This window comes from Physeter macrocephalus, chromosome 14 (assembly GCF_002837175.3).
Source record: "Physeter macrocephalus isolate SW-GA chromosome 14, ASM283717v5, whole genome shotgun sequence".
In the NCBI taxonomy this organism is placed as follows: domain Eukaryota; kingdom Metazoa; phylum Chordata; class Mammalia; order Artiodactyla; family Physeteridae; genus Physeter; species Physeter macrocephalus.
In genome coordinates, this window is record NC_041227.1 from 77,944,339 (window position 1) to 77,969,912 (window position 25,574).

At 54.8% G+C, this 25,574-nt stretch overlaps 2 protein-coding genes across 9 annotated transcripts in view; one reads left to right on the forward strand and one right to left on the reverse strand.

Annotated features, from left to right (window-relative positions):
- Positions 1–13,819, forward strand: part of RADIL (Rap associating with DIL domain) — a 78,871-nt gene extending 65,052 nt beyond the window's left edge. Inside the window, exon 19 of one of the 2 annotated variants that reach the window (XR_008619312.1) lies at positions 9,864–9,906. Coding sequence is in view for 1 of the 2 variants with exons in the window: in XM_055090558.1 (XP_054946533.1) it covers positions 9,868–10,018 (151 nt within the window). In the remaining variant the exon portion in view is untranslated. Of the gene's footprint in view, positions 1–9,863 lie in introns of both variants that reach the window. The other variant, XM_055090558.1, reaches the window with a different exon arrangement.
- AP5Z1 (adaptor related protein complex 5 subunit zeta 1) lies at positions 186–23,480 on the reverse strand. Of its 7 annotated transcripts, XM_024119280.3 has the most exons (17): positions 20,893–21,125; positions 8,845–8,982; positions 8,559–8,745; positions 8,127–8,268; positions 7,877–7,989; positions 7,317–7,485; positions 6,868–7,008; positions 6,644–6,681; positions 6,399–6,561; positions 5,750–5,928; positions 4,755–4,897; positions 4,256–4,396; positions 3,637–3,748; positions 3,275–3,372; positions 2,726–2,849; positions 2,431–2,645; positions 186–2,190 (listed from the first exon to the last, which is right to left on the reverse strand). In XM_024119280.3, exons 1-17 carry the CDS (start codon positions 21,108–21,110, stop codon positions 1,923–1,925), a joined length of 2,589 nt encoding a protein of 862 aa, XP_023975048.2. In that variant the 5' UTR covers positions 21,111–21,125; the 3' UTR covers positions 186–1,922. The 7 variants fall into 7 exon arrangements, with proteins under 7 accessions (XP_023975048.2, XP_023975044.2, XP_054946536.1 ...); XM_024119276.3 differs by having other exon boundaries at positions 3,275–3,748; positions 20,893–22,923; XM_055090561.1 differs by lacking the exon at positions 3,637–3,748 and having other exon boundaries at positions 2,058–2,190; positions 20,893–22,927.
- Positions 23,481–25,574: the final 2,094 nt, after the last annotated feature.

Here is a 25,574-nt window from a genome sequence, read left to right on the forward strand (position 1 = left end):
CTGCTCGCGCGCCATCCTCCGGGCCGCAGCCCAGCCCGTGCCCTCGCGGCCTCCGAGGCCCCGGCGGCTGTGCCGCTGCGGCTGACACGCCTGGGACAGCCCGGCCCCGCCGCATTTGAACTCGGGTCGTTGGACTGGACTCAGCCCCCACAGAAGTCTACCCTGCAAAGACAATGGTAAGGGAACGTTTCTAGAGCGGCCTTGGCTCTGGGTGAAGCGGGGAAAAAAGTCCCCTCAAAATCCGTATTCTCAAACTGGTTCGTAGGAACCAGTCTGAGACCCAAACTTGCAATATCTGAACGAACGACGTGAAAAAACTGAAAGCTGAGCATTAATTGGCATTTGGCAAATTGAAAAAAAGCATTTTCTCTTAAGTGTCACCTCCTCAACCCTGGCCTCCCTGGACGCAAGTCCGGAGGGCCGGGCAGGCCCGGGCCGGGGCGGGAGATGGGCGTCGCCGGGGCGGGGCTCGCAGGGCTGGGTTGGTCCCATCCTGGGAGGGTCAGGTGTCCTTTGGCACGCCCCGCACCGGTGCCCCACGGCTCTGCTCCGCGCACCACCTGTCGCTTCTCGGAAAGCATCCTGGGGCCGGGACGCCAGCCAGAGGCGCCCGCCCCTGCGGCGCCCGCCCCGGCCCTCATCAGCCTCCTCGGCGGCGGCGGCGGGCGTTTCTTAGGGCGTCAGGGGGCGCCAAACCGCCGGGGGCGGAGGCACCGGACCGCGGGAGCGGGGCCGGAGCCTGGGGGCGTGGCTAGGAACGTGGCTAGGAGCGTGGCTAGGAGCGTGGCCGGAGCCTGGGGGCGTGGCTAGGAGCGTGGCCGGAGCCTGGGGGCGTGGCTAGGAGCGTGGCCGAGCCCGCGAGGGGCGTGGCTAGGAGCAGGCCTGGATGGGCGCGGCGGAGCGGGCGGGCTGGGACTTTCGGAGCAGCAGCACCACCTAGTGGCCGAGCCCCGCCAGGCGCCCGGAGAGCTGGGGTGCAGCCTTGGGGGTTGGTTTACAAGCGGGGCGGAGCCTGACTTGAACGGAACAGTGGTAGAAAGCGCTTGACAGGAGGGGGTATGTGTCTTGCCCACTTGGTGTAAGAGCAAAGCGCACCCGGACTTGCTCCCAGCAAGGCTTCTGGCGGCAGGTATCCTGGTCACTGGGAGCAGTCTGCTGGGTGCCCTGCCCGTCCTCCTGCTCGCAGGAGGCTGCCGTCTGCAAAGGTGACAGCACCTCCAGCCCACCCCGCAGGGGCCCCAGAGCCCCAGCGCCCCAGCCTTATCGTCTTCAACTTAGGAGCGGGAGAAGGTCTAAGAAATGTCACTGACCAAACCCATTTTCCCAGCGGCAGCGGTCACCTCGGGGAGGTTGACACTGCTTCCTCCCTGACTGACCGCACGTGTTAGTGAGCTGTGGTTTCTGTGCCACCTGGGACACGCGCTGAACGGGGCTCGGCCCTGACACACGGGGGTTGGTTAGGCAAGAAGGAAGAGCACCCGGTGAAGGCCCCTCCCAGCCCCAGGGCCAGCTCTCGCAGCCCCGCAGCGCTGCAGCCCCTGGACCCCGCAGCAGCTACGCGGCTGCCTGTGGGGCTCCCTGCTTCCTGGGTGGAGGGAAAAAGAACAGACCCCGCCTCGTTCACGCAGCCATTTTGTAAAGGAGATTTATTTTCGCCGTATCTCTTCTTGCCCCCAAACAAACACACAAGGACCGGCAAGACACAAACCAAGCAGCTTCCACCCAGTCCCAAGAGGGGCTAAAGCCGAGAATCAATCAGTGCTGTGTCACTACACAGCTCAGCGCGGTCACGAGAGAAAGGGGTTAAGAAGGACACATAGAGGCCAAAGGCCGAGACTGTGACGGCCTCCCTGACCACCGAAGCCATGGCTGGTAATACCAGGCTCTCAACGTGCAGCCCCGCCCGGCGTCTACCGGTCCCTTCACCCTGGCAGCAGGCCCGCCTCCCTCTCCACCAGCCGGCTGACCGTGCGCAGGGCCAGGGGCAGGGCCGTGTTGGTGTCGCGGTGGTAACGGGGCTCGGATGCGGCCACGCTGGGCGTGAACACGAACTGGGCCACGCTGGGCATCTTCAGCAGGTTCAGCAGCTCGGTGGCCCGCGTGCGGACGGCACCCGCGTCCTCGCCGCACACGGAGCCCGGGGCTGGGCTCTGGGCCAGGCTCCTCATCTTCGACAGGAGCAGGGAGGCCCTGGGGACGAGGGAGTCCCAGCCCGTCAGCTGCAGGCGCACCCCTCGCGCGGGCAGGGGCGTCGTGGGGGGACCAGCTGCCGGGAGCACCCGGCTAGCGTGGTCTTAGCCGGGAGAGGTGAGGCGGCAGTGCTGACACAGCCCACGCCACCTGCACCCAAGCGGAAGGCCTGTGCGGCTCTGGGGGGCGGGACAGCCTCCGAAGCCGTTCCCTTTCCCTCTACCCGCCGGGAACTGGTACCTGGGAATCAGGTCTTGGCTCCGGGAGGCCAGCTTGGTCAGTGTGGTCATGAGCACGGAGATGACCTGCGGAGGACACTTGGGAAGGGTGGTGGAGGGCCGCGACTGGGTGACCTCGAAGAGCAGGGCCTCCAGGGCTTCGAAGAAGTTGTTGATCTGCTCCACGGTGCACCGCCGGTCCCAGGACACCGACAGGTACTCGCCGATGGCCCACACCTGGGTGGGGGACAGCGCTTCAGCCCTGTGACAGGCCCGCACGTCAGGCGCGGGCCGGGGCGGGGCAGCGGCTGCCTTACCACGGACGCGAGCACGTGCCCGCCGCCGCGGGGGCCGCCCACAAACTCCAGCAGCTCCTTCGCCTGCTCGACCACCAGCGGGGGATGCAGCTTGCACAAGGCCGGGAACTGGGAGCCCAGCACCCTGCCGGAGAGGACACGCGGGCTGTGCTCGCCCCGCGCGGACCCCAGCCCCGCGGCCCGTCCCGAGAAGAGCTGGGCGGTGGCGGGAGGCCCCCGAGCACCAGGTGGAGGCAAAGGTAGTCCCGGCCCCGCCAGGAACCTCTTGCCCCACCGGGGAGGAGGCTGGGCTGGAGCGGGGACGAGCCCGCATGAACTGGGCCTTCCTTCAGCAAGGGGGACAGATGCTCTGGAAGGCTCCGTGGAAGAGGGGCTTGCGTGGGCAGAGAGCGGTCCTTGCGGTGGCCGAGGAAGCGCCGAGGCTGGGGTGGGGTCTGTGGCAGCTGGGGAACCGTAGCCGTGAGGGGCGGAGAGCACAGGGTCAGTGAACCCGTCCAGGGCTGGGCCATGGAGCTGCAGGGGGGGCGAAGCCCTCCAGGAGGGACCCACCTGTGCACACCGGCTTCGTACCCCGGGACCTGGTAAAGCGAGTCGCTTCGCTCCAGGAGCAGCAGTGCCAGCTGGCTGGCCAGGACCCCGTCAGCAAACTGGGGGGAAGAGAGAGAGAGAGAGAGACTGCGTCCCACCCCCAGGGAACACCTCTGCTCCGGACCTGGCTGGCTGCTGCTGCCCTGGGGGCTTCTCTCGGCCCCAGTTCTGGGAGGGACAGGAGCCGGGCCGGGGCTGGTGTGAGCAGCCCTGTCTGCTGTGACGGACCGGCCCCTTGGCCACCGAGGAAGCTGGGGCCCTGTGGGTCCTGGCTCCGGCCGGCCCTCTGCTGCAGGGACAGAGGCCCCAGGAAGCGGGCTCACCTGCGTCACCGCCGAGAAGAACGCCCGGAGCAGGGTGGGCACGGCCTCGGCGCACTGGACCACCCGGGCGCAGCCGGCCAGGGGCTGCAGCAGCCGGTAGAGCGGCGTCAACCTGGGGACACGGCCCGGCCCTGAGCACACGCCCGTTCCCCGTCCGCCTGGGGACCCAGCTCTGGGAGCGCCTGCTCTGCCCTTATCAGAGGCCACCCTGTGCATCTCCTAACCAACCCACGGCCTGCTCCCTCCGCGGCCGGCCAGCCCTGCTCCCGTGGCACACGGGAGGGCTGGAGTGCGGCTGGGGGCAGGAGGCCGGGGTCCAGTCCTGGCCCTCCCGCCCCCAGGATGTGCTAAGCCTCCCTTTCCCCACCTGTGGAAAGGAGTCAGCATGGCGCCTACCCCACAGGGCGACAAGGACGGGATCGGGAAACTGAACAAGCAGACCGCGAGCCAGGTGCCAGGGAAGCGCCTGGCCACGTGGCCAGCGCCTGTCGGGTGGGGGTCACCAGAGCCGTCTCTCCAGGTCAGAAGGCACCGGGGCGGATGCCAGGGCCCGGCCTCAAGGCCTCAGGGAGCTCTCGTGTCCCGCGTGGGGCCTGGGACGCCCGGCGGCGAGCCCTACCTCTCCGCGGTCCCGCTGGCCTGGGCACGCAGCAGGTGCTGGAAGAGACCCTGGACCTGCGAGTCCCGGAAGGCCTCCAGGCAGCCGGGGGCCCTGATGGAGACGTCCCAGGGTGGCCTCTCGGACGCGGTCTGCAGTGACCTGCGAGCAGAGAGACGCCCGAGGCCGGGCTCGGGTGTGGGCTCTGGCCCAGGCCAGAAGACGCTGGACCGGGCCCCTGCCCGCGCGGTACCCACTGGCCAGGGAGAGACTAGAGCGGACGTCACCGTATCATCACTGTGCCCTGACCCAGCCAGGGGCTGCAGGATGACCCGAAAGGGCCTGGGGGCCGGCCCCTGGGAGGCTGCGCGGCCGAGTGAAAGACAGGCTGGGCTCCGGGGCTGCCGTCAGCGGGCGGTGAAGAGCTGCAGAGAGACACTCTGCTTGGGAGAGAGCAGGAGGGGCCGGGCCAGGGCAGACACAGTCAGACAGAGAGCAGCGGGGCCACGCAGGGGCTCACCTGAGCTGCAGGTCCAAGGCCGCGGTCAGGCAAGGCAGGTCCAGCAGCAGGTGGAGCATCTCCACGGCCGTCCCCGCGTCGACCAGCGATGGGAGGAGCGCCACGAAGTCGGAGGTGAGGGGCGGGCTGTTCCAAGCCAGGAACTGCGGGGACAAGCAGGGCAGCTCCAGTGGGAGCCCGGGGGGCAGGACGCCAGCCCTGCCACCTCCTCATGTTTCACTGTGACCCAGGAGTTGGAAGACATGCCCTTCAACTTTCTTCCCCCCTATTCTTTTTGCTTCTGCACTCACTTTTGTACCAACCATCAAATCACTTTCCAATTATCATCGTTTATCTATCTATCTTCCTGATTAAAGAACTCAGTCTCTGATTTTGGAAAGGCCATGCAGCGACACGCCAATCACAAGAGACACATCAGGGCTTCCCTGGTGGCACAGTGGTTGAGAATCCGCCTGCCAGTGCAGGGGACATGGGTTCGAGCCCTGGTCCGGGAAGATCCCACATGCCGCAGAGCAACTAAGCCCGTGTGCCACAACTACTGAGCCTGTGCTTACAGCCTGTGAGCCACAACTATGGAGCCCGCGTGCCACAACTACCGAAGCCCGTGCGCCTAGAGCTGTGCTCCACAACAAGCCACCGCAATGAGACGCCCACGCACCCCAACAAATGGCCCCCGCCTGCCGCAACTAGAGAAAGCCCACGCGCAGCAACGAAGACCCAACGCAGCCATACGTTAAAAAAAACAACAAAAAAACCCATCAGACACAGAGGTGCCAAATGGCTGAACACAGCCGGCAACGCTCCCCAGTGAAGAGATGCTAACCTGAACCAACTCTGCGAGCCCAACCACCAAGCCAGGCCCGCCCTCGCCTTCCCGAGGGCACAGGCACGCCGCCCCCCCCCCGCCCCCCGGCCCATGCCAGGACACTGCGCCAGGGGCCCTGCACACCCCGGGCCCCCAGCCCCTGCTCCGGCTCACGGGTGACCGAGCGTGCCTTGAAGAGGTTGGGGAAGCTTGTCCTGAGGACGCCAAGGTTTCTGCCCAACAGAGGCAGGCTGTCCCTGCAGAACTGGACGAACTCGAAGGCCAGCATCGGGCTGTGGAAATGCTCAGCGGGGATCCCGGTGAAGAGGTGCTGGTAGACGGCTTCCGCGTCCACTGCGGCGGCCTCCCCTGAAAGGCAGCAGGCTCTGTCAGGGCAGAAGGCCTCGGGTGCTGCCAGGGGCCCCCCCGAGCCTCGGGCCAAGCCTCCAGGGCCACCCGTGTCTGCGGGACACCAAAGGCAGACGTGTCCGCCCTTCGCAAGCAGGGGAAGAGCCAGCTGAGCCGGATCGGGCTCTTCCCAGGTGTCTCTGGCCACAGACCCACCCCCCTCTGGTTACGCTGACGGGGATAGTTCCTCGGAAAGGGCTGGTTTCACGGCACCTTCCAGGAAACTCTCATGGCAAAGAGAGTTCAAGATCAACACAGACTTGGTGACGTTTTAATTTGCTACTTAAATCCATTTAAAAGTCCCCACCATCAAAGTGCTAACCGCTCATCAGAGCAGCGCTGCTCTACCGACGCGGGCAGGGGAACAGCGTGCAGGGGCAAGCCGCCCTCCCCGCCAGCGGGCCTGCTCCCACGGGAGGGCGGAGGCTCACCGTGGCGCAGGAAGAACCGGGCGACGGGCAGCAGCGCCCGCACCCAGGCTGGGTCCCCGCGCAGGCGCGTGTACAGGGGCCTCAGGCAGGAGAGGGTGCGGTACAGGAAGGAGGGGTCCTGCCGGCAGAGCACGTCCAGCACCAGCACGGCCTCCACCAGACACTGCGGGGACCCGAGGCGGCCGCTCAGACGGAGCCGTGAGCGCCCGCCCGCCCGCCCGCCCGCCCGCCCGCCGGGCACTCACTGCTTTCTGCAGGTCTGAGTCTGCCTTCCTCAGGGCTCCTGGGGGAGGGAAGAAAGCCACCTGGTCTCTGCGTCCCCATCAGAAGAGCCGAACGAGAAGGTGCCCCGTGCTCTGGAAGCTGGAGGAGAGGCCGGGGAGCCCACGGCTGGGAGCGGCCCCAGCGCAGACGCGAGGTGGGCCCCGAGCGCCATGGGCCGCGGACGGGGAGGGTGCCCGGGACTCACGGCGGCTGCTCTGCTCGAGCAGGCGCTGGCAGTACTCGAAGGCCTTCTCCTGCAGCCACTCCTGGGGCGGCAGCGGGTGGCCGGCGGCGGAGGCGGCCGAGAGCACGGACAGGGTGGAGCCTTCCAGCTCCGACCTGTCGTCTGGAAGAGAGAACGAGGGCTCAGCAGGACAGAGGAGGACCATCCGCAGGGTGCGAGGAGGGCTGCCGTCGCCGACTGCCAAGGCCTGCGCCCTGTCCCGCCTGCTGCCACCCCACCGGACGTGGTGGTGTAGATGAGCCCAGACTGTCTAACTGCTAGCGGGCTTGCAGAGGAGGAAGAGTTTGGAGAAGCTGTCTGAACAGTCCTGTCGACATCTGGCTTCTCAGCACGTCTGGGAAAGGCCTTCTGAGACCACGGGGCTCAGCCGATGTCGCCCAGGGGCCCAGCACGTCCTGCCTGCGTCCTACCTACATCCGGGGCACTGGAGCCCCCAGGGCTGCTGTCCAGCAGCCAGGCCCGCAGCATGGAGAAGGCCTGCACGTTCAGCCACTGGTCCTCCGTGAAGCGCTGGCCCGTGGACAGCACCGTGAAGAAGTCCGTGGCCACTGCCCCGTCCACCTCGGTGACAGGGCCCAGCTGCAGGAGGCAAGGAAGGTCAGCCGGTGCTGCAGGGCCCGGGAGGGGCCGAGAACAGGCGGCACGGGCTGTGAGCCGCCGCCTTGGCCGTCCATGCTCCTCTGGGACCACGGGCACCCCCCCACCCCCACCCCAGGGTGCGTGAGTGCAGGCACTTGAGCTGAAAGCACGGCCCTCGGTCAAATATGAGCCCTGCCCGCGTGTTCCGGGCCTCAACCCACAGAGCGCGTCACAGGGTCGGGAGCTGTGACCCAAAGCGCCCCCGCATGCCCGAGTGGAGCAAGGAGAGAGTGCTTGTTCTGGAACCAGGGAGGAGGAGTGGGCGGCAGCCTGCAGGCCAGGCCGGCTGAGGCGGCCCGGGGACAGGGAGCTCCGAGTCCCCCAGCCTCACCTGCCGGGCTCTGGGCGTGGAGAAGAAGCCCCCGGAGGAGTGGGCGACCCCCTGCTGGACGCTGGCGTAGCGGAGCCAGTCCCCCAGCCGCTTGCTGAGCGCCCTGGTCTGCTCTGTGCAGGGCGGGGGTGACACCGTGGGAACCGAGTCAAGTCCCGCAGGCTCGGGCTGCCTGGGCTGCCGCGGGCTTCCTAGGAACCGGCAGCAGCCCCAGCGGCCCCTCACCCCCGGTGGCAGGGCGTGTGCAGACCTTCACGGAGGGCGTCCGGGGCCAGGCTGGTGACTTTGGACACGATAGGGAGGAGGTGCCTCAGGCTGGGCCCCTCGGGCTGCCGGCTCTCCAGGACCTTGAGGACACACTGGCCCAAGCTCCTCACCTGCTGTTGGTCACCCTGCAAACCCCACAGTGGAACGTGTTCCTGCGCGTCACGAACGCCGCCCGGTTCGGGCGTCCGGAACGTCTCGAGGGCAGCCCCGGCCCTGCGGCCTCAATCAGCCTCACAGCCCTGGCTCACCCCCCCCGACCCGGAACGGGGGCGAGCGGGGAGGCGCCCAGGCAGCGCTGAGGGCTGCTGGGTGACAGGGGCCCAGCCGAGCCTGCCCGCCCCGTGGGGAGTACGCGGCCTGCTGGTTCACCGAGGCCCCAGGGCCGCCGAGGGCAGGGCGGCGGCAGTCACGTTACCTGGGCCAAGAGCACAGAGGCCACGAGGTCCAGCTGCCGCGTGCCCTGGATGTGGTCGCAGGAGAGGCTCGGGCTGTCGGAGGGTGACATCTCTCTCAGGACAGCGGCGCAGAGGAGCTGGAGCTGCTCGGGGCAGGTGGGCGAGCAGAGGGTGGTCTGCAGCAGTGCCACGCAAGGCTTCTCCAGCCTGGGGGGAGGAGGCGTGTCACCCCTCCGGGGATGGGCCGGGGCAGGCCGCGCCCCCCCCCCCCCCGCCCCGCAATGCCCCAGGGACACGTGCGCTCACCTCCTGCTGTATTTCGTGGCCGAGACGATGAGGAAGAGCCTCCGCAGGGCGTCCACGGCGCCGGGACCCCAGTCCTCCTTCCGCAGTAGCGCACAGACCCGGGCACAGAACTTGCCCAGCTCCTCGTCCCGGATCTCCCTAAACAGAGGTGACAGCGTCGGCAACCCGGCAACGAGGGACCCGGAAATGCCACCCTGAGCTGCGACGGGACGGCTCTCGGGCTGGGGACCGTCCCTGCAGAGAACAACCCTGGGGTCGTGGAGGAAGGTGGTTCCAGCACCACCAGGCCTCTTGTGACGAGCCCGCTGACTGGGTGCCCGACCCGGGTTCCTGCCCGCCCCCCGCCAGGCGGGGGCCCTCGCTCCAGCAGTTACTGCAGCAAAAGCCTCCACGCATTCAGGTTGTTATTCCAGGACCAGAAGCACAAGCCGACTGGTTTACGAGTCAAAAGTCAGGGGGGTTTAGTCTGAAACCAGTTGCTTTTCAAAAGAATCCTTCAGTGAGCCTTTAACTTCTGGGAACAAGAATTAAAAATGAAAGGTCAAATATTATGACACATTACTCCTCTAATACTTAATTTAAAAATTTATCTGTTGAGCATTTATAACAGGTAAGATGCTGAACCAAGGCTCAAAACGGAAGCCTGGTTCTAGGCTTACTCCAGCCCAAAAGGCAAGAAAAAGCAACGTGGCCACAAGTCACCGCGCTGGGAGCTTCTGGGGGGCTCTTGGCAGGGCCCTTACACAGCTGGGCCCCCGCCGCGCGTCCCTGCCCCCAAAGCCGTGGCTGAAGACCACCAAGTCCACTCTGCTCGAGCTCGGGGTCTGCAGCTCTGACCTGAGAGAGGCGGCGCATCCCCAGGCCGTGGGGCTGAGAAGGTCCGAGAACCACGTGGGCTGGGGGTCCCGGGCGGCGGCTCGGGCTTCCCGTTCTTACCTGAAGGCTGGCAGACAGATCCCGATGGCTTCCCCACCACGCCTCGCCCCCCACCCCCGTTTCCATTTTTTCACTTAATCCAGCCAGAGTGGGATCCAGCCACCTACAGACACAAGCACAGGCGCGTGGGGGACGAGGAAGAGGAGGAGACGGCGTTGAGAGGCCGGGTCCGGTCTGCTGCGCGCCGGGGCGACCCAGGGAGAAGCTGCCAGCACGTCCCACCATTAATTACGCCTGAGACGCCTTCCCAGAAGGGTGCCGCCCCTCGCCCGTACCCCAGATTCGTCCCTCTCACCGTATCCTCCCAATCCCAGGGTTCTTCCTAAAGGCAGTCTGCCTACCCCCTTCAGCAGCTCTCCACTGCTTTCAGACCCAAACTCCCGGGTGCTAGCCATGCTCGCGGGCCGTCTCGTCCCGTTTCTCCTGCCTCCGCCCCTGGCACGGACCCTCTGCCTGAAACGCTCTTGACTGCTTCCCTCGCGGCTGAGGCGTCGCGCACCCTGAGCTGCCGTGTAGCTGTCTTGTCCTTCAGGAGCCTCCCCTGGCCGCTCCCCCTCCCCCCTACCCAGGTCCCACTTTCTTCACTTGTTTGCAGTTCACAAGCCACGCTTCTGATAACCTTCCCCAGCCTTGCTTTCCATCTCTGAAAAATACAGAGAGAACTAAAATTTACTCCAAATCCTAACTCCCAAACTTTAGTAATCTGTTTTAAAGTGCCACCAAAAATCACCGGCTTAATTAAAGAAAAATAGTGAAAACTAGTAAGACTCAACTGATTGATTGATAGTTATTAACTTTCCTCAAATCCCACCAGAGAGGAATTCCCACCCACCCGAGACAGAAAGAGAGAGAAACAGGAATTACATAGCGAAGGCTGTTGCTTCTGCCTTGCAGCCTGTACATTTATGACCTTGAATAGAAGATGAGCTGGGTGTTCTGAGTGGGTCTCAGTTCTTTCTTACACGTCCCCTGGCAAGAACTCTAGGCTGAGCATGTCGCATGCTGAGTGCGATGCTAGCATTTAAAGATAATGTGTTTTCAGGGAGAGGAGATCAAGATGGCAGAGTAGGACACGGAGCTCACCTCCCACCACGAACACAGAAAAAATACATCCACACTGAAAACAAACTGGAGACCGGCAGAAACGCTCCTGTGCAACCAAGGCTGTGAGAAAGATCCGTGCGGGCTTGGGGAGGAGGAGCGATGGGTTGGACCTGCGCCCCTAGTAGGGGACGCAGCAGAGGAGGGGAGTACTCGGGCTCAGAGACCTCAGTGGGGAGGTAAGGGGTTCGAACCACACATTGAGTATCCCAGCCTCGGGGGCCGACACCAAGAAGATGAGTTCCCTTGGCCGGTTTGAAAACCAGTGGGACCGACAGCGGGGCTGTAAGAGACCTAGACTCCACTCGTGAAGCGTGGCCGCCGGCTTGCTGGCTCCTGAGATAAGGCAGAGGAAGCAGACTGAGACTGCCCGGGGCTCTGGCTGGTTGCCCGTGATCACCCAGCACCCGCCCCAGCCCCAGCCCGAGCTGAGCACCTGCCCCAGCCCCTCTTGCTCCAGCACTGCTTCCCCTTTGGGGGAAAGATGCTGCTGCTGGGAGCGGGGAGAGCACACACTTGGAACAGAACCAGCTTGGACCCGACCCTCAGGTCAGCTGCTCCAGCAAACTGGGACCCGCCCTGACAGGGCAGTGATGGCCACTGAACAGATGAGAAGCTCCAGCTCACACCTGGCTCTGGCTCCAGCCCCTTTACATCTCCAGCCACACCTCCTACCAAGGCGACAGCTGCCAGCACACCCTGGGGGAAGATGTGACTCCCGTTCCCCCACCAAAGCCACTGGGCGCACGCAGACTGTATGTACAGGGACGCTCCCACACGAGGACACCCCTTCAAGACCACGATAGGTGACTGTTTCACCTACTTTCACAGAGACAGAAAAAGCCAAGCAAAATGAGAAGACAGAGGAATTTGTTTCAAATGAAAGAACAAGAAAAAAAAACTGAAAAAAAAAAACAACCAATGGAACAGAGAGAAATAATTTACCAGATAAAGAGTTGAAAGCATTAGTAATAAGAAAGCTACTTGAACTAGGAAAAAGAATAGATAAACATGGGACTTTCCTGGTGGCGCAGTGGTTAAGAATCCGCCTGCCAGTGCAGGGGACACGGGTTCGAGCCCTGGTCCAGAACAGAGCAACTAAGCCCATGCTGCACAACGAGAAGCCACCGCAAAGAGAAGCCTGTGCACCGCAACGAAGAGTAGCTCCCCTCGCTGCAACTAGAGAGGCTGCGCACGGCAACAAAGACCCAATGCAGCCAAAAATAAACAAATAAATAAATAAAAGGATCCACCTGCCAATGCAGGGGACACGGGTTCGAGCCCTGGTCCAGGAAGATCCCACATGCCACGGAGCAGCTAAGCCTGTGTGCCACAGCTACTGAACCCGTGTGCCACAACCACTGAAGCCCGCACGCCTAGAGCCGGTGCTCCACGACAAGAGAAGCCACTGCAGTGAGAAACCCACGCGCCACAAAGATGAGTAGCCCCCTGCTTGCCGCAACTAGAGAAAGCCCACACACAGCAACAAAGGCCCAACGCAGCCAAAATAAATAAAACTTTTTTAAAGAAAGGGCAATAAGACTAAATCCATGTTTACCTACAATTTCTCACCCTTGATATTAAAAACAACAAAAAAAGAGTAGATAAACACAGTGAGAATTTTAACAAGGAACGAGAACATATAAAAAAATAATCAGAGCAGAAGAATACAATAACTGAAATGAAAAACATACTGGAAGGAATTAACAGCAGACTAGGTGATACAGAAGAACACATAAGTGAGCTGGAAGAAAGAATAATGGAAATCACCCAATTAGAACAGCAAAAAGAAAAACACATTAGGGCTTCCCTGGTGGTGCAGTGGTTAAGAATCTGCCTGCCAATGCAGGGGACACGGGTTCGAGCCCTGGTCCGGGAAGATCCCACATGCCACGGAGCAACTAAGCCCGTGCGCCACAACTACTGAGCCTGCGTGCCACAATCACTGAAGCCCGCATGCCTAGAGCCGGTGCTCCACAACAAGAGAAGACACTGCAATGAGAAGCCCACGCACCGCAACGAAGAGTAGACCCCGCTCGCTGCAACTAGAGAAAGCCCGCGTGCAGCAACAAAGACCCAACATAGCCAAAAATAAATAAATAAAAATAAATTAATTAAAAAGAAAAACGGGGCTTCCCTGGTGGCACAGTGGTTGAGAGTCTGCCTGCCGATGCAGGGGACAAGGTTTCGTGCCCCGGTCCGGGAAGATCCCACATGCTGCGGAGCGGCTGGGCCCGTGAGCCATGGCCACTGAGCCTGCGCTCCACAACGGGAGAGGCCACAACAGTGAGAGGCCCGCGTACTGCAAAAAAAAAAAAAAAAAAAGAATTCTAAAGGCAGCAAGAGAAAAACAATCACATACAAGGGAACCCCCATAAGGCTATCAGTGGATTTTTCTGCAGAAGCTTTTCAGACGAGAAGGGAGTGTCATGAAATAGATTTAAAGTGCTGAAAGGAAAAACCTACAATCTAGGATACTCTACCCAGCAATGTTATCATTCAGAATTAAAGGAGAGATAAAGAACTTCTCAGACAAGCAAAAACTAAAAGAGTTCATCAACATTACACTGACCCTAAGAGTTAAAGGATCTCCTCTATGTGGAAAAGGCTAGAACAAGAATTTACAGAAAAGGAAGAAGTCCCACCAGTAAAGGCAAATATATAGTAAAGGCTGTGGGTCAAATATATAGTAAAGGCTGTGGGTCAACTAATTAAATAAGCTAGTACAAAGGTCACCATGTATGAACCCCATGGTAACCACAAATCAAAATCGATATCGTGAAAATGGCTATATTACCCAAAGCAATCTACAGGTTCAACGCAATCCCTATCAAATCACCATTGGGATTTTTCACAGAACTGGGACAAGAAATGTTACAGTTTATATGGAAACACAAAAGAGCCCAAATAGCCAAAGCAATCTTGAGAAAGAAAAACGGAGCTGGAGGACAAGAAATGTTACAGTTTATAAGGAAACACAAAAGAGCCCAAATAGCCAAAGCAATCTTGAGAAAGAAAAACGGAGCTGGAGGAATCAGACTTGCTGACTTCAGACTATACTACAAAGCTACAGTAATCAAGACAGTATGTTACTGGAACAAAAACAGAAATACAGATCAGTGGAACAGGAAAGAAAGCCCAGAGATAAACCCATGCACATATGGTCACCTTATCTTTGACAAGGGAGGCAAGAATATACAGTGGAGAAAAGACAGCCTCTTCAATAAGTGGTGCTGGGAAAACTGTGGACAGCTACATGTAAAAGAATGAAATTAGAACACTCCCTAACACCATACACAAAAATAAACTCAAAATGGATTAAAGACCTAAACGTAAGGCCAGACACTATAAAACTCTCAGAGGAAAACATAGGCAGAACACCCTATGACATAAATCACAACAATATCCTTTCTCACCCACCTCCTAGAGTACTGGAAATAAAAACAAAAATAAACAAATGGGACCTAATGAAACTTAAAAGCTTTTGCACAGCAAAGGAAACCATAAACAAGACAAAAAGACAACCCTCAGAATGGAAGAAAATATTGCAAATCAAAACCACAATGAGGTATCACCTCACACTGGTCAGAATGGCCACGATCAAAAATCTAGAAACAATAAATGCTGGAGAGGCGTGGAGAAAAGGGAACCCTCCTGCACTGTTGGTGGGAATGTAAATTGATACAGCCACTATGGAGAACAGTATGGAGGTTCCTTAAAAAAACAAAATCAGAACTACCATATGACCCAGCAATCCCACTACTGGGCATACACCCTGAGAAAACCATAATTCAAAAAGAGTCATGACAATGGAATATTACTCAGCCATAAAAAGAAATGAAATTGAGTTATTTGTAGTGAGGTGGATGGACCTAGAGTCTGTCATACAGAGTGAAGTAAGTCAGAAAGAGAAAAACAAATACTGTATGCTAACGCATATATATGGAAACTAAAAAAGCAGTACTGATGAACCTAGTGGCAGGGCAGGAATAAAAACACAATGTAGGGAACGGATTTGAGGACATGGTGGGGAAGGGGAAACTGGGATGATGTGAGAGAGTAACACTGACATATATACACTACCAAATGTAAAATGAATGGCTAGTGGGAAGCTGCTGAATAGAACAGGGAGATCAACTCGATGCTTTGTGACCACCTAGAGGGGTTGGGTAGGGAGGGCGGGAGGGAGGCTCAAGAGGGAAGGGTTATGGGGATATATGTATGCATATGGCTGATTCACTTTGCTGTACACAGACACAACACTGTGAAGCAATTGTACTCCAATAAACATGTGAAAAAAAACAAAACAAAAAACCCTCAAGGTAAGAAGGAAAAAGAAAAACGGAGAAGAACTATAAAAAACGACTAGAAAACAAGCAACAACGTGGCAATAAGTACATACCCATCAATAGTCACCTTAAATATCAATGGACTAGACACTCCAATCAAAAGACATAAGGTGACTGATTGGATAATAAAATAAGACCTATCTATATGCTGCTTAAAAGAGACTCACTTCAGAACTAAAGACACACACAGACTGAAAGCAAGGGGATGGAAAAAGATATTTCATGTAAATAGAAACAAGAAAGCTGGGGCAGCAATACTCATATTAGACAAAGTAGACTTTAAAACAAAGTCTGTAACAAAAGCCAAAGAAGGGCATTATGTAATGATAAAAATAGTAGGGGACTTTAACACCCCACTTACATCAATGGACAGATCACCCAGACAAAGTCAGTAAGGAAACAGTAGTCTTAAATGACACATTAGACCAGTTGGACTTAATTCAACTGGGCATCAATATCTACAAGGACATTCCATCCAAAAACAGCAGAATACACATTCTTTTTAAGTGCACATGGAATGTTCTCCAGGATAGATCACATGCTAGAAAACAAAACAAGTCTCAACAAATTTAAGAGGACAGAAATTATATCCAGCATTTTTTCTGACCACAACCGTACGAAACTAGAAGTCAACTACAGGAAGAAAAATGGGGTAAACACAAACATGTAGACGCTCAACAACATGGTACTAAAAAACGAATGGGTCCATAAAAGAAATCAAAAAGGAAATAAAAAAATACCTCAAGACAAATGAAAATAAAAACACATTCCCAAATCTATGGGATGCAGCAAAAGAAATTCTAAGAGAGAAGTTTATAGCAATACAGGCATACCTCAAGAAACAAGAAAAATCTCAAACATCCTAACTACCTACCATCTAAAGGAATCAGAAAAAGAAGAAGAAACAAAGCCCAAAGTCAGCAGAAGGAAGGAAATAATAAAGATCAGAGAAGAAACAAACTAGAGACCAAAAAAAAAAAAAAAAAAAAAAAAAAAAAACAACCAATAAAAAAGACCAATGAAACCAAGAGCTGTTTTTTAAAAATATAAAATTGGTAAGCCTTTAGTCAGGCTGATCAATTACAAAAAAGAGAGGATCCAAATAAAATAAGATATGAAAGAGGAAAAATGAAAACTGATATCGCAGAGATACAAAAAACTATAAGAAAATACTACCAACAGTTATATGCCGACAAGTTTGACAATCCAGAAGAAACTGCTACATTTCTAGAAACATACAAGTCCAAGACTGAATCAAGAAGAAATAGACAATCTGAACAGACCTATCACTAGTAGTGAAATTGAATTAGTAATTAAAAAAACTCCCTGGGCCTCCCCGGTGGCGCAGGGGTTAAGAATCTGCCTGCCAATGCAGGGCACACGGGTTCAAGCCCTGGTCCGGGAAGATACCACATGCCGTGGAGCAACTAAGCCTGTGTGCCACAACTGCTGAGCCTGCACTCTGGAGCCTGAGAGCCACAACTGCTGAAGCCCATGCGCCTAGAGGCCGTGCTCCGCAGCAAGAGAAGCCACCACAATGAGAAGCCCGCGCACCACAACGAAGAGTAGCCCCCGCTCGCTGCAACTAGAGAGAGCACACGCACAGCAATGAAGACCCAACTCAGCCACAAATAAACAGAACAAATATATTTATAAAAATACTAAAAAACAAAACTCCCAGTGAACAAAAGTCCAGGATCAGACAGCTTCATGAGGGAATTCTGCCAGACATATAAAGAAGAGATAATACCCATCCTTCTCAAACTATTCCAAATAACTGAAGAGGACGAAATACTCCCAAATTCATTCTATGAGGCCACAATTACCTTGATACCAAAACAAGGCAAAGACACTACAAAAAAAGAAAATTACAGGGCAATATATTTGATGAATATAGACGCAAAAATCCTCAACATAACATTAGCAAACCAAATTCAACAATAAAAAAAGATCATAGGGGGGCTTCCCTGGTGGCGCAGTGGTTGCGCGTCCGCCTGCCGATGCAGGGGAACCGGGTTCGCGCCCCGGTCCGGGAGGATCCCACATGCCGCGGAGCAGCTGGGCCCGAAATAAATAAAAAAGATCATAGGGAATTCCCTGGAGATCCAGTGGTTAGGACTCTGCACTTTCACTGCTGAGGGCGAGGGCTCAATCCCTGGTCAGGGAACTAAGATCCTGCAAGCCATTCAGCACAGCCAAAAAAAAAAAAAAAAAAAAAAATCATACACCATGATCAAGTGGGATTTATTCCAGGGTCACAAGGATGGTTCAATATCTGTGAATCAATCAGTGTAATACACCACATTAACAAAAGAAAGGATAAAATTCACATGATCATCTCAATATATGCAGAAAAAGCATTTGACAAAGTTCAACATCCATTCATGATAAAAACTCTCATCAAACATCTCTCAGAGGGAACATCTCTCAACATAATAAAGACCATTTATGACAAACCCACAGCTAACATCATACTCAACAGTGAAAGGCTAAAAGCTTTTCCTCTAATATCAGAAACAAGACAAGGATGCCCACTCTCACCATGTCTATTTAACACACTATTGGAAGTCCTAGTCACAGCAATCAGACTAGAAAAATAAATAAAAGGCATAAAACTTGGAAGGGAAGTAAAACTGTAACTATTTGCAGATGACATAATACCATATATAGAAAACCCTAAATTTTCCACCAGAAAACTATTAGAATAAATAAATTCAGTAAAGTTGCAGGATACAAGATTAATATTCAGAAACCTGTTTTTTTCTATACGTTAGTAAAGAACTATCAGAAAGAGAAAGCAAGAAAACAATCCTGTTAAAATCCTGTCAAAAAGAATACAATACTTAGGAATAAACTTAACGAAAGAGGTGAAAGACCTATACTCTGAAAGCTATAAAACACTGATAGAGGAAACTGAAGATACAAAGAAATGGAAAGATATCCTATGTCCATGAATTGGAAGAATTAATATTGTTAAACTCTCCGTACTACCCAAAGCTACAGATTTAATGCAATCCCTCCCAAAATACCCACGACATTTTTCACAGAACTAGAACAAATAATCCTAAAATTTATATGGAACTACAAAAGACCATGAATAGCCAAAGCAATCTTGAGAAAAAAGGACAAAGCTGGAGAGAGGTATCATGCTCCCTGATTTCAGACTATACTCTACCACAAAACTACAGTAATCGAAACAGTATGGTACTGGCACAAAAACACACCCATAGATCAATGGGACAGAAAAGAGAGCCCAGAAATAAACCCACACACTTACAGTCAATTAATCTACGACAAAGGAGGCAAGAATACACACACATACACACACACAATGAGGAAAAGACAGTCTCTTCAATAAGTGGTGCTGGCAAAACTGGACAGCTACATGTAAAAGAAAGAAATTGGAACATTCTCTAACATCATATACAAAAGTAAACTCAAAACGGATTAAAGACCTAGCTGTAAGATCGGAAACCATAAAACTCCTAGAAGAAAACACAGGCAGAACACTCTTTGACATAAATCATGGCAATATTTTTTTTGGATCTATCTCCTAAGGCAAAGGAAGCAAAAGCAAAAATAAACAAATAGGACCTAATTAAACTTAAAAGCTTTTGCACAGCAAAGGAACCCTACTGAATGGGAGAAAATTTTTTCAAGTGATATGACTGATAAGAGATTAATATCCAAAATATATAAACAGCTCATATAACTCAATATAAAAAAAACTCAATTAAAAAATGGGCATAAGACCTGAATAGACATTTTTCCAGAGAAGACATACAGATGGCCAATAGACACATTAAGAGATGCTCAACACAGCTAACCGTCAGAGAAATACAAATCAAAACCACAATGAGATAACACCTCACACCTGTCAGAATGGCCATCATCAAAAAGACCACAATAACAAATGTTGGTGAGAATGTGGAGAAAAGACAACCCTAGTTCACTGTTGGTGGGAATGTAAATTGGTGCAGTCACTATGGAAAACTGTGGAAGTTCCTCAAAAAACTAAAAATTGAACTACCATATACCATCCAGCAACTCCATTCCTGGGTCTATATCCTAAGAAAACAAAAACACTAATTTGAAAAGGTACATGCACCCCAATGTTCATAGCATTATTTACAACAGCCAAGATATGGAAGCAACCTAAGTGTCCATCAACAAATGAATGGATAAAGAAGATGTGATTATATATAGATATATACACACAATGAAATATTACTCAGCCATAAAAAAAAAGTGAAATTCTGCCATTTTCAACAGCATGGATGAAACTGGACGATATTATGCATAGTGAAATGAGTCAGACGGAGAAAGACAAATACTGTATGTTACCATTTATAATGCAGAATCTAAAAAGTGGAATTAATGAATACAACAAAACAGAAACAGACTTATAGATACAGAGCACATACTAGTGGTTATCAGTGGAGAGTGGGAATTGGGGAGGGGCAAGATAGGCGTAGCATGTTAAAAGGTACAAACTATGTATTAAACAAGCTATAGATATATTGTATAGCACAGGGAATATAGCCAATATTTTAGAATAATTTTAAATGGAGTGTAATCTATAAAAATATTGAATCACTATGTTGTACACCTGAAACTAATATTGTAAATCAACTATACTTCCATTTTTGAAAAAAGATATCTATTTTTTTAAAATACAGCTCTCCTAAATTCAAGTGAACTTGAATTGGAATACTGGAACTTGAATATTGGAATATCCGTCCAAGATTGAAAGAAATACAGACTTTTTTGGACTTGGTGGGGAGACGGTGCTACAAATCCTCAAAACACTTGCTTAACAGACTTTCAGGGGTTATTCTGACCATATCAAACGTTTACCCTGTTTACAGCCTTTTGAAACTAATATGCATTCAAGATCTTGCTTCCCTAAGATCAGAGGAGCCTCAACCAGCCTAATCTTTCCCACCAACTGGTCCAGCTCCGAATCCAGTTTTCGTTTTGTTTTGTTTTGTTTTTTAAACCATGGTTCTGGCCGCATTTTCTTCTCTTAAGTAGCATCAAGTCTTACACTGTCTGATGGACTATGGGGTTTTAGTCCGAGCTTACGTCTGCTTTCCCCCATGAGTGGCTAGTTGGTGAGGAAGGGGCTACCGACTTAGTGAGAGTCCAGGGCCAGCTCGGGGTCCTAAGACGCTGGGTAATTTCTCAATACATCCAATGCATCCACAAGAGAGCGGATCTTTCTATATAACAAAATCCTCCATGGCTCCGCAAAGCCCTCGCAAGGTATCGAACTCATGGGCTTTGCACAGGGCTCGCCATGGCTCAATCCAGTAGGTTCTCCAGCGTCTTTGTAACTTTCTTGACCCTGAAGCAACTGACAGCTCTGGACCCCACTTCCTGCCAGACGTGGGGTCCGCAGCCGCCAAGCCTTTGGCCAAACCATCAGCGGGGTCCCACCCCACTTCATTTCCACTCATCCTTCAGAGCGCTCTCAGGAGCCACCTCCTCCGGGGACCAGCTCGACCCTCCCCGGACCTCCTCACCCCGTGCCTGGCCCGCGTGGCCTCCCCGACCTCAGAGTCTCTAAAGTGGGTTCAAAGGGGGCTCTTTCGAGTCGCCGCGCGCGGGCCCGGCTCTGCGACCCACCACCAAGTGCCCGAAGGGGAAAGCTCGGGCGCACCTGGCCTGGCGGAGCAGACTCTCCGCCCCCGTCGTGAACATCCTGCCGCCGCCGCCACCGCCACCGCCGCCGCTGCCGCCGCCGCCGCCGCCCGGAGAGCAGCCCTCGCAATCCGCACTCTGGCGACTCCGGGAGAAGAGCCCGCAGCAACGCCGGCTTCCGGGTCGCGTCCCGTGCAGCGTCCCGGGTCGCGTCCCGTGCAGCGTCCTGTGGCGCATCACGTGAGCAGGGCGCACAGGCCGCCGACCAATGAATGGGCTTTGACGGAGCGCCTCAGCCGGGGGCGGGGCCGTCAGCGCGAGGGCTGCCGGTCAGGGCTGGGTTTGGGTCGCGTTCCGGCACTTTGGACCTCGAGACCCCGGAACCTCCGCAACCCGGAACCATGGCACCCGGCACACCGGTGCAGTTCCGGGCGCTGGGCGCCCGGGAGCCGTTAGGAGCGGCCTGTCACCGCTGGGCCTCAGCTCATCGCCCCAGTTCTAGGTTCTGTTGCATGAACACAGTCCGCTCCGCCGCCTGCAGGGCCCGTGTTCAGTGCGGCCTGAATATACTACACAGACTGCGGTTGTGGGCTGGGTCCGTGCCCTGCAGTTTGCAAGGAACAGCTGCAGCTCTCAGCAGTTCTTTTTTAAAGCTCCCGTTTCATTTTGCACCCAACGTAGGCTGTACCTGCTGCTTTAAAACTCTTATTCAATCCCCACCATCATCACAGACTATCGGTATCTCGTTTTACAGATAAGGCAACATGCTCAGAGAGGGAAGGTCAATTTCTAGTAATTCTGAGAGGTGTGTTGGCCACAGTATTTCCACCCTGCAGACTGCGCGCGGACACAGGGCGGTCCTCTGGGCAGTGACAATCCAGCGTGATAAATGCTGATACAGCCTAAAACAGGAGGAATACTTCGGGAGGGACAGGTGCCTAAGATGAGCCCAGAGGGTGTCAGACCGAGGGGTGGGAGGGGATGGACTAGGCGAAGGTCCTGAAGGCAGCACGAAGGCCTGCTTCCTGTGGCTTACATGCACCTCAGGGGAAACCTGCTGTTTGGCAGCAGAGTAGAGAATGGACTGGGGGGCCGTGGGGTGGGTGGGTGGAGAGAAGGGGCTGGTCCGGGAGAGGGAGGGAGGTTCCCTGAGCTAGGTAAGGGCCACGGGAATGGAGACGCAGGCTGATTCAGTAACCGTTCAGCGGGGATTTGTAGCACCTGGTAACATGGATTTGGGTGAGAGGAAGAACAGGTTAAAACCAAGGGCAACAGCAGGTTTCTGCCTATGGGGTGGTGCCATTCACTCGACCTCGGGGCAGGAGAGGATGAGGAGGTTTGTGGAGTCATTCATTCAAGGAACAAGCAATGCCTGAGTCCCTGTGCTGTGCTCGTAGGGTTTTAGGTTCTGGGGACTGGGGACCGCGAGAGGCCAAGTCCCTGCACTCATGGAATTTACAGCCAACAAAAACGACCATTATCAAATATACGGTCACACACGTAAGCCTAGTAGTGAAACGCTCTGAAGGGGTCATAAAGCAGGGTAAGAGAAGAGGGTTGAGGGAAAGTTGGATGTTCTTTGGATAGGGAGGGTCAGGGAGGCCTTGGAGGGACGGGCAGCGGGGAAGACCCAGAATGGAGGGGCGGGGGCGGGCTCAGCACTCCTCCGCAGGCGTTCCGGCCTCGGGGCGGGGGCGGGGTGGTGAGATGCTCTTACAGCGCCCAAGTGGAGGTGTTGCGGCTGACTGGTGCTCCGGGTGAAGAGCCGGGAGCCAGTGGCGGCGGGTGAGGCGGTGGGATCTGCCCCGAGAGCGCATGGAGCGAGGCGGGCGCCCCCCCACCCGCCGCGAGAGCCCCGAAGAGCCCCAGGGTGAAGAGGGAGGGAACTGGCAAAGGAAGCCTGGTTACAGGCCGTCTTTCTGGGAAGCCTGCTGAGCACGGTCCCTCGGCCGTCTCACCTCACATGGCCGTCTCACCCTGAGGAGAGCGTTGCTGTTATCATTTGAAGGATGAGCCGGCTGAAGCTAAAAGACTGGCTAAGGGCCCTCATACGTGTAGGCGGAGGCGGGATGGGAACCAGCACCTGGAGTCCAGGTCAACGCCTGTAGCCGCTCTGCCCGCTGCCCGCTGAGCGGTGGCCAGCGAAGCGGGCGTCCCAGGTGCTGCAGGGAGGCCTGAGCGACGTTAGCACGGACTCCGTGCACCTGGCGTCCGTCGGAGGCCCGTCTGGAGATGGAAAGCAGGGATTTCATTAGAAGATTCAATATAAAGAAGTGCAACCAGGTGTGGGAGAACGGAAGGGGCACTAATGCTGGGGGAACAAGGGGAAGAGGGTAGAATGGTGAAAGCCTAGGGCTGGGCCGAAGGGTCCCGCAGAGCTGAAACTGACCTGGGAGGAGGCCCCCATGGGCTGGGACAACACACTGCTGTCACCTGCCGTTGCCAGGACGTTTCCTGGAGCTGAAGCGAGCCGCGGAGAACAGGAAGCAGCCTCCGGCCTTCCAGGCCCCGCCAACGCCCCGCGTCAGGCCCGGACCAGGGAGGAGCCGGCAGAGCAGAGACGGGCTTGCAGGGGCCCAGCCCTGGAATCATGAAACAGCACAGAAAGTTGGGTCTGAAGCTACCGGACAGTCGCGTAATAACGACACACGGTTTTGGTGGGAATTTGCTGGTTTACTTGAGCCGTGGCCTACAAATCAAATCCAAACGTAGCTGCCTTTGAACCTACAAAATGTGAGGCTTGGAAAGGAGTTCAAATACCAGTTTCACAGTCACACACACACACACACAGTTTATTAAAGTAAAACATACATAAAGCACACAAATCTTAAATGAACTCAGTGATATGCTGGTCAGCCTTTAACTGGCTCTGCTGCGGGTGTGGGGAGGCTGGTTTGTAGTGTTTGATAATTTCCGTGGTGTGGACACTCCCACAGTGGCGGATTTCAAGCTGCCAACGCGCTGTCACTGGACAGGTGGGAGCAGATACACGGTAAGCAGCACCCATCGGACAGTCTGTTCACCACGCAGGCCCAATCCACGCGAACAACCTCGAGAGCATCGGTAATAGTAAAATAATAGTGAGCTGTGAATTGAGTATTTATTACCTTGGGTCTTAACGTTAAGTTTTTACATTATTAAGTTTATGTAACTAATATTTTAATGATGGCTTTGGTGAACAGTTAGCTCTCAGAATTCCTGAAAATTGCACACGCAGCTCTCGCAAGCTGGCGCCAGCACACGCTGCTGTAAGCCTGAGCGGCCAGGGCCAGGATTCAGGACGCCTCCCCCTCCCCGCTGGCTTCCCGTACCCCTCACAGCCCACACCCACTCCCCCACCCAGAGGCAGCTGCTAGCCTCGCTCTCATCACCAGAGATCAGGTTTGCCTCTTTTTACACTTCATACAAATGGAACCCAGAGTACTGCATTTTGCCTTCGCGGTGACGCCGTGAGCCTCATCTGTGTTGTAGGATGAGAGCAGCTCTTACTGCCGTGTACTAATCAGTGTGTGACTGTGTGAGTTTACCACAACTTCTCCATTCTACTCTTGACGAATATTTGGTTTCCAAATTTCGGCAATAATGATTACAGCTGCGACACACAACCTGGCTTTCGGTGGGGACATGCACTCACTCGTCTTTGGTACTCACCCAGGTTCATACGGTAGCTTAGCTTTGATTGAGAACCGTGTGCTCTCACACACTCACACACACACCCCAAGTGATATTACCAAGGGTAATAGCTATTTCTTACAAAACGTACATTTGTGTACAATGCTATTTTAAGGTCTTACTAGTGAGAAATGATTGTCTTAATCAAAAACAAAACTTAAAAAACTTAAACAGTTAAAAAAATGCTAATTAGGGACTTCCCTGGTGGTGCAGTGGTTAAGAATCCACCTGCCATTGCAGGGGACACGGGTTCGAGACCTGGTCCGGGAAGATCCCACATGCCACGGAGCAACTAAGCCCGCAAGCCACAACTACTGGGCCTGCGCTCTAGAGCCCGCGAGCCACAACTGCTGAGCCCACGAGCCACAACTACTGAAGCCCTCGCGCCTAGAGCCCGTGCTCCACAACGAGAGAAGCCGCCGCAATGAGAAGTCCACGCACCGCAATGAAGAGTAGCCCCAGCTCGCCGCAACTAGAGGAAGCCCGCGGGCAGCAACGAAGACCCAACGCAGCCAAAGATAAATAAATAAAGAGGAAATTGTTTAAAAAAAAGATGTTGATTAGCCAATGTAGCTCCTAAAATTCATTATTCTCACTCTGGCTTGCTCTCTAGCTAAAACCCTAACCCGTGATTAATCTGTTACTGTTGTATGAAGGCTTCAGCTGGAGCGGTGATGGAGCACCAGAGGAAGAGAAGTGCTCAAACCTTAGCACCGCGGACCACTGTGAAATCTGAAAAAGGCACGTTATCAGCTGAACGAGGGGATGAGTCCCACGCACAAACGTGAGGGAACCTTGAAGATGATGGATTTGTGACAAACCCCAGGTCAGAGCCAGTCTGCGGCACCAACGCCCAAGCGCCCCCTTCTGGTGACTGTCAATCCAGCAGCGCCCCGAAAAGAGCAGGCGGCGATTTCCCCGCAGCTGAGGGGGCGGAGCTGCCGCTCCCAAGATCACACAGGGACCGGTGTCGTTTCTTTAATATATAATTTTATTTCTGGTTATAGAAACAAATGCTAAGAGGAGAAA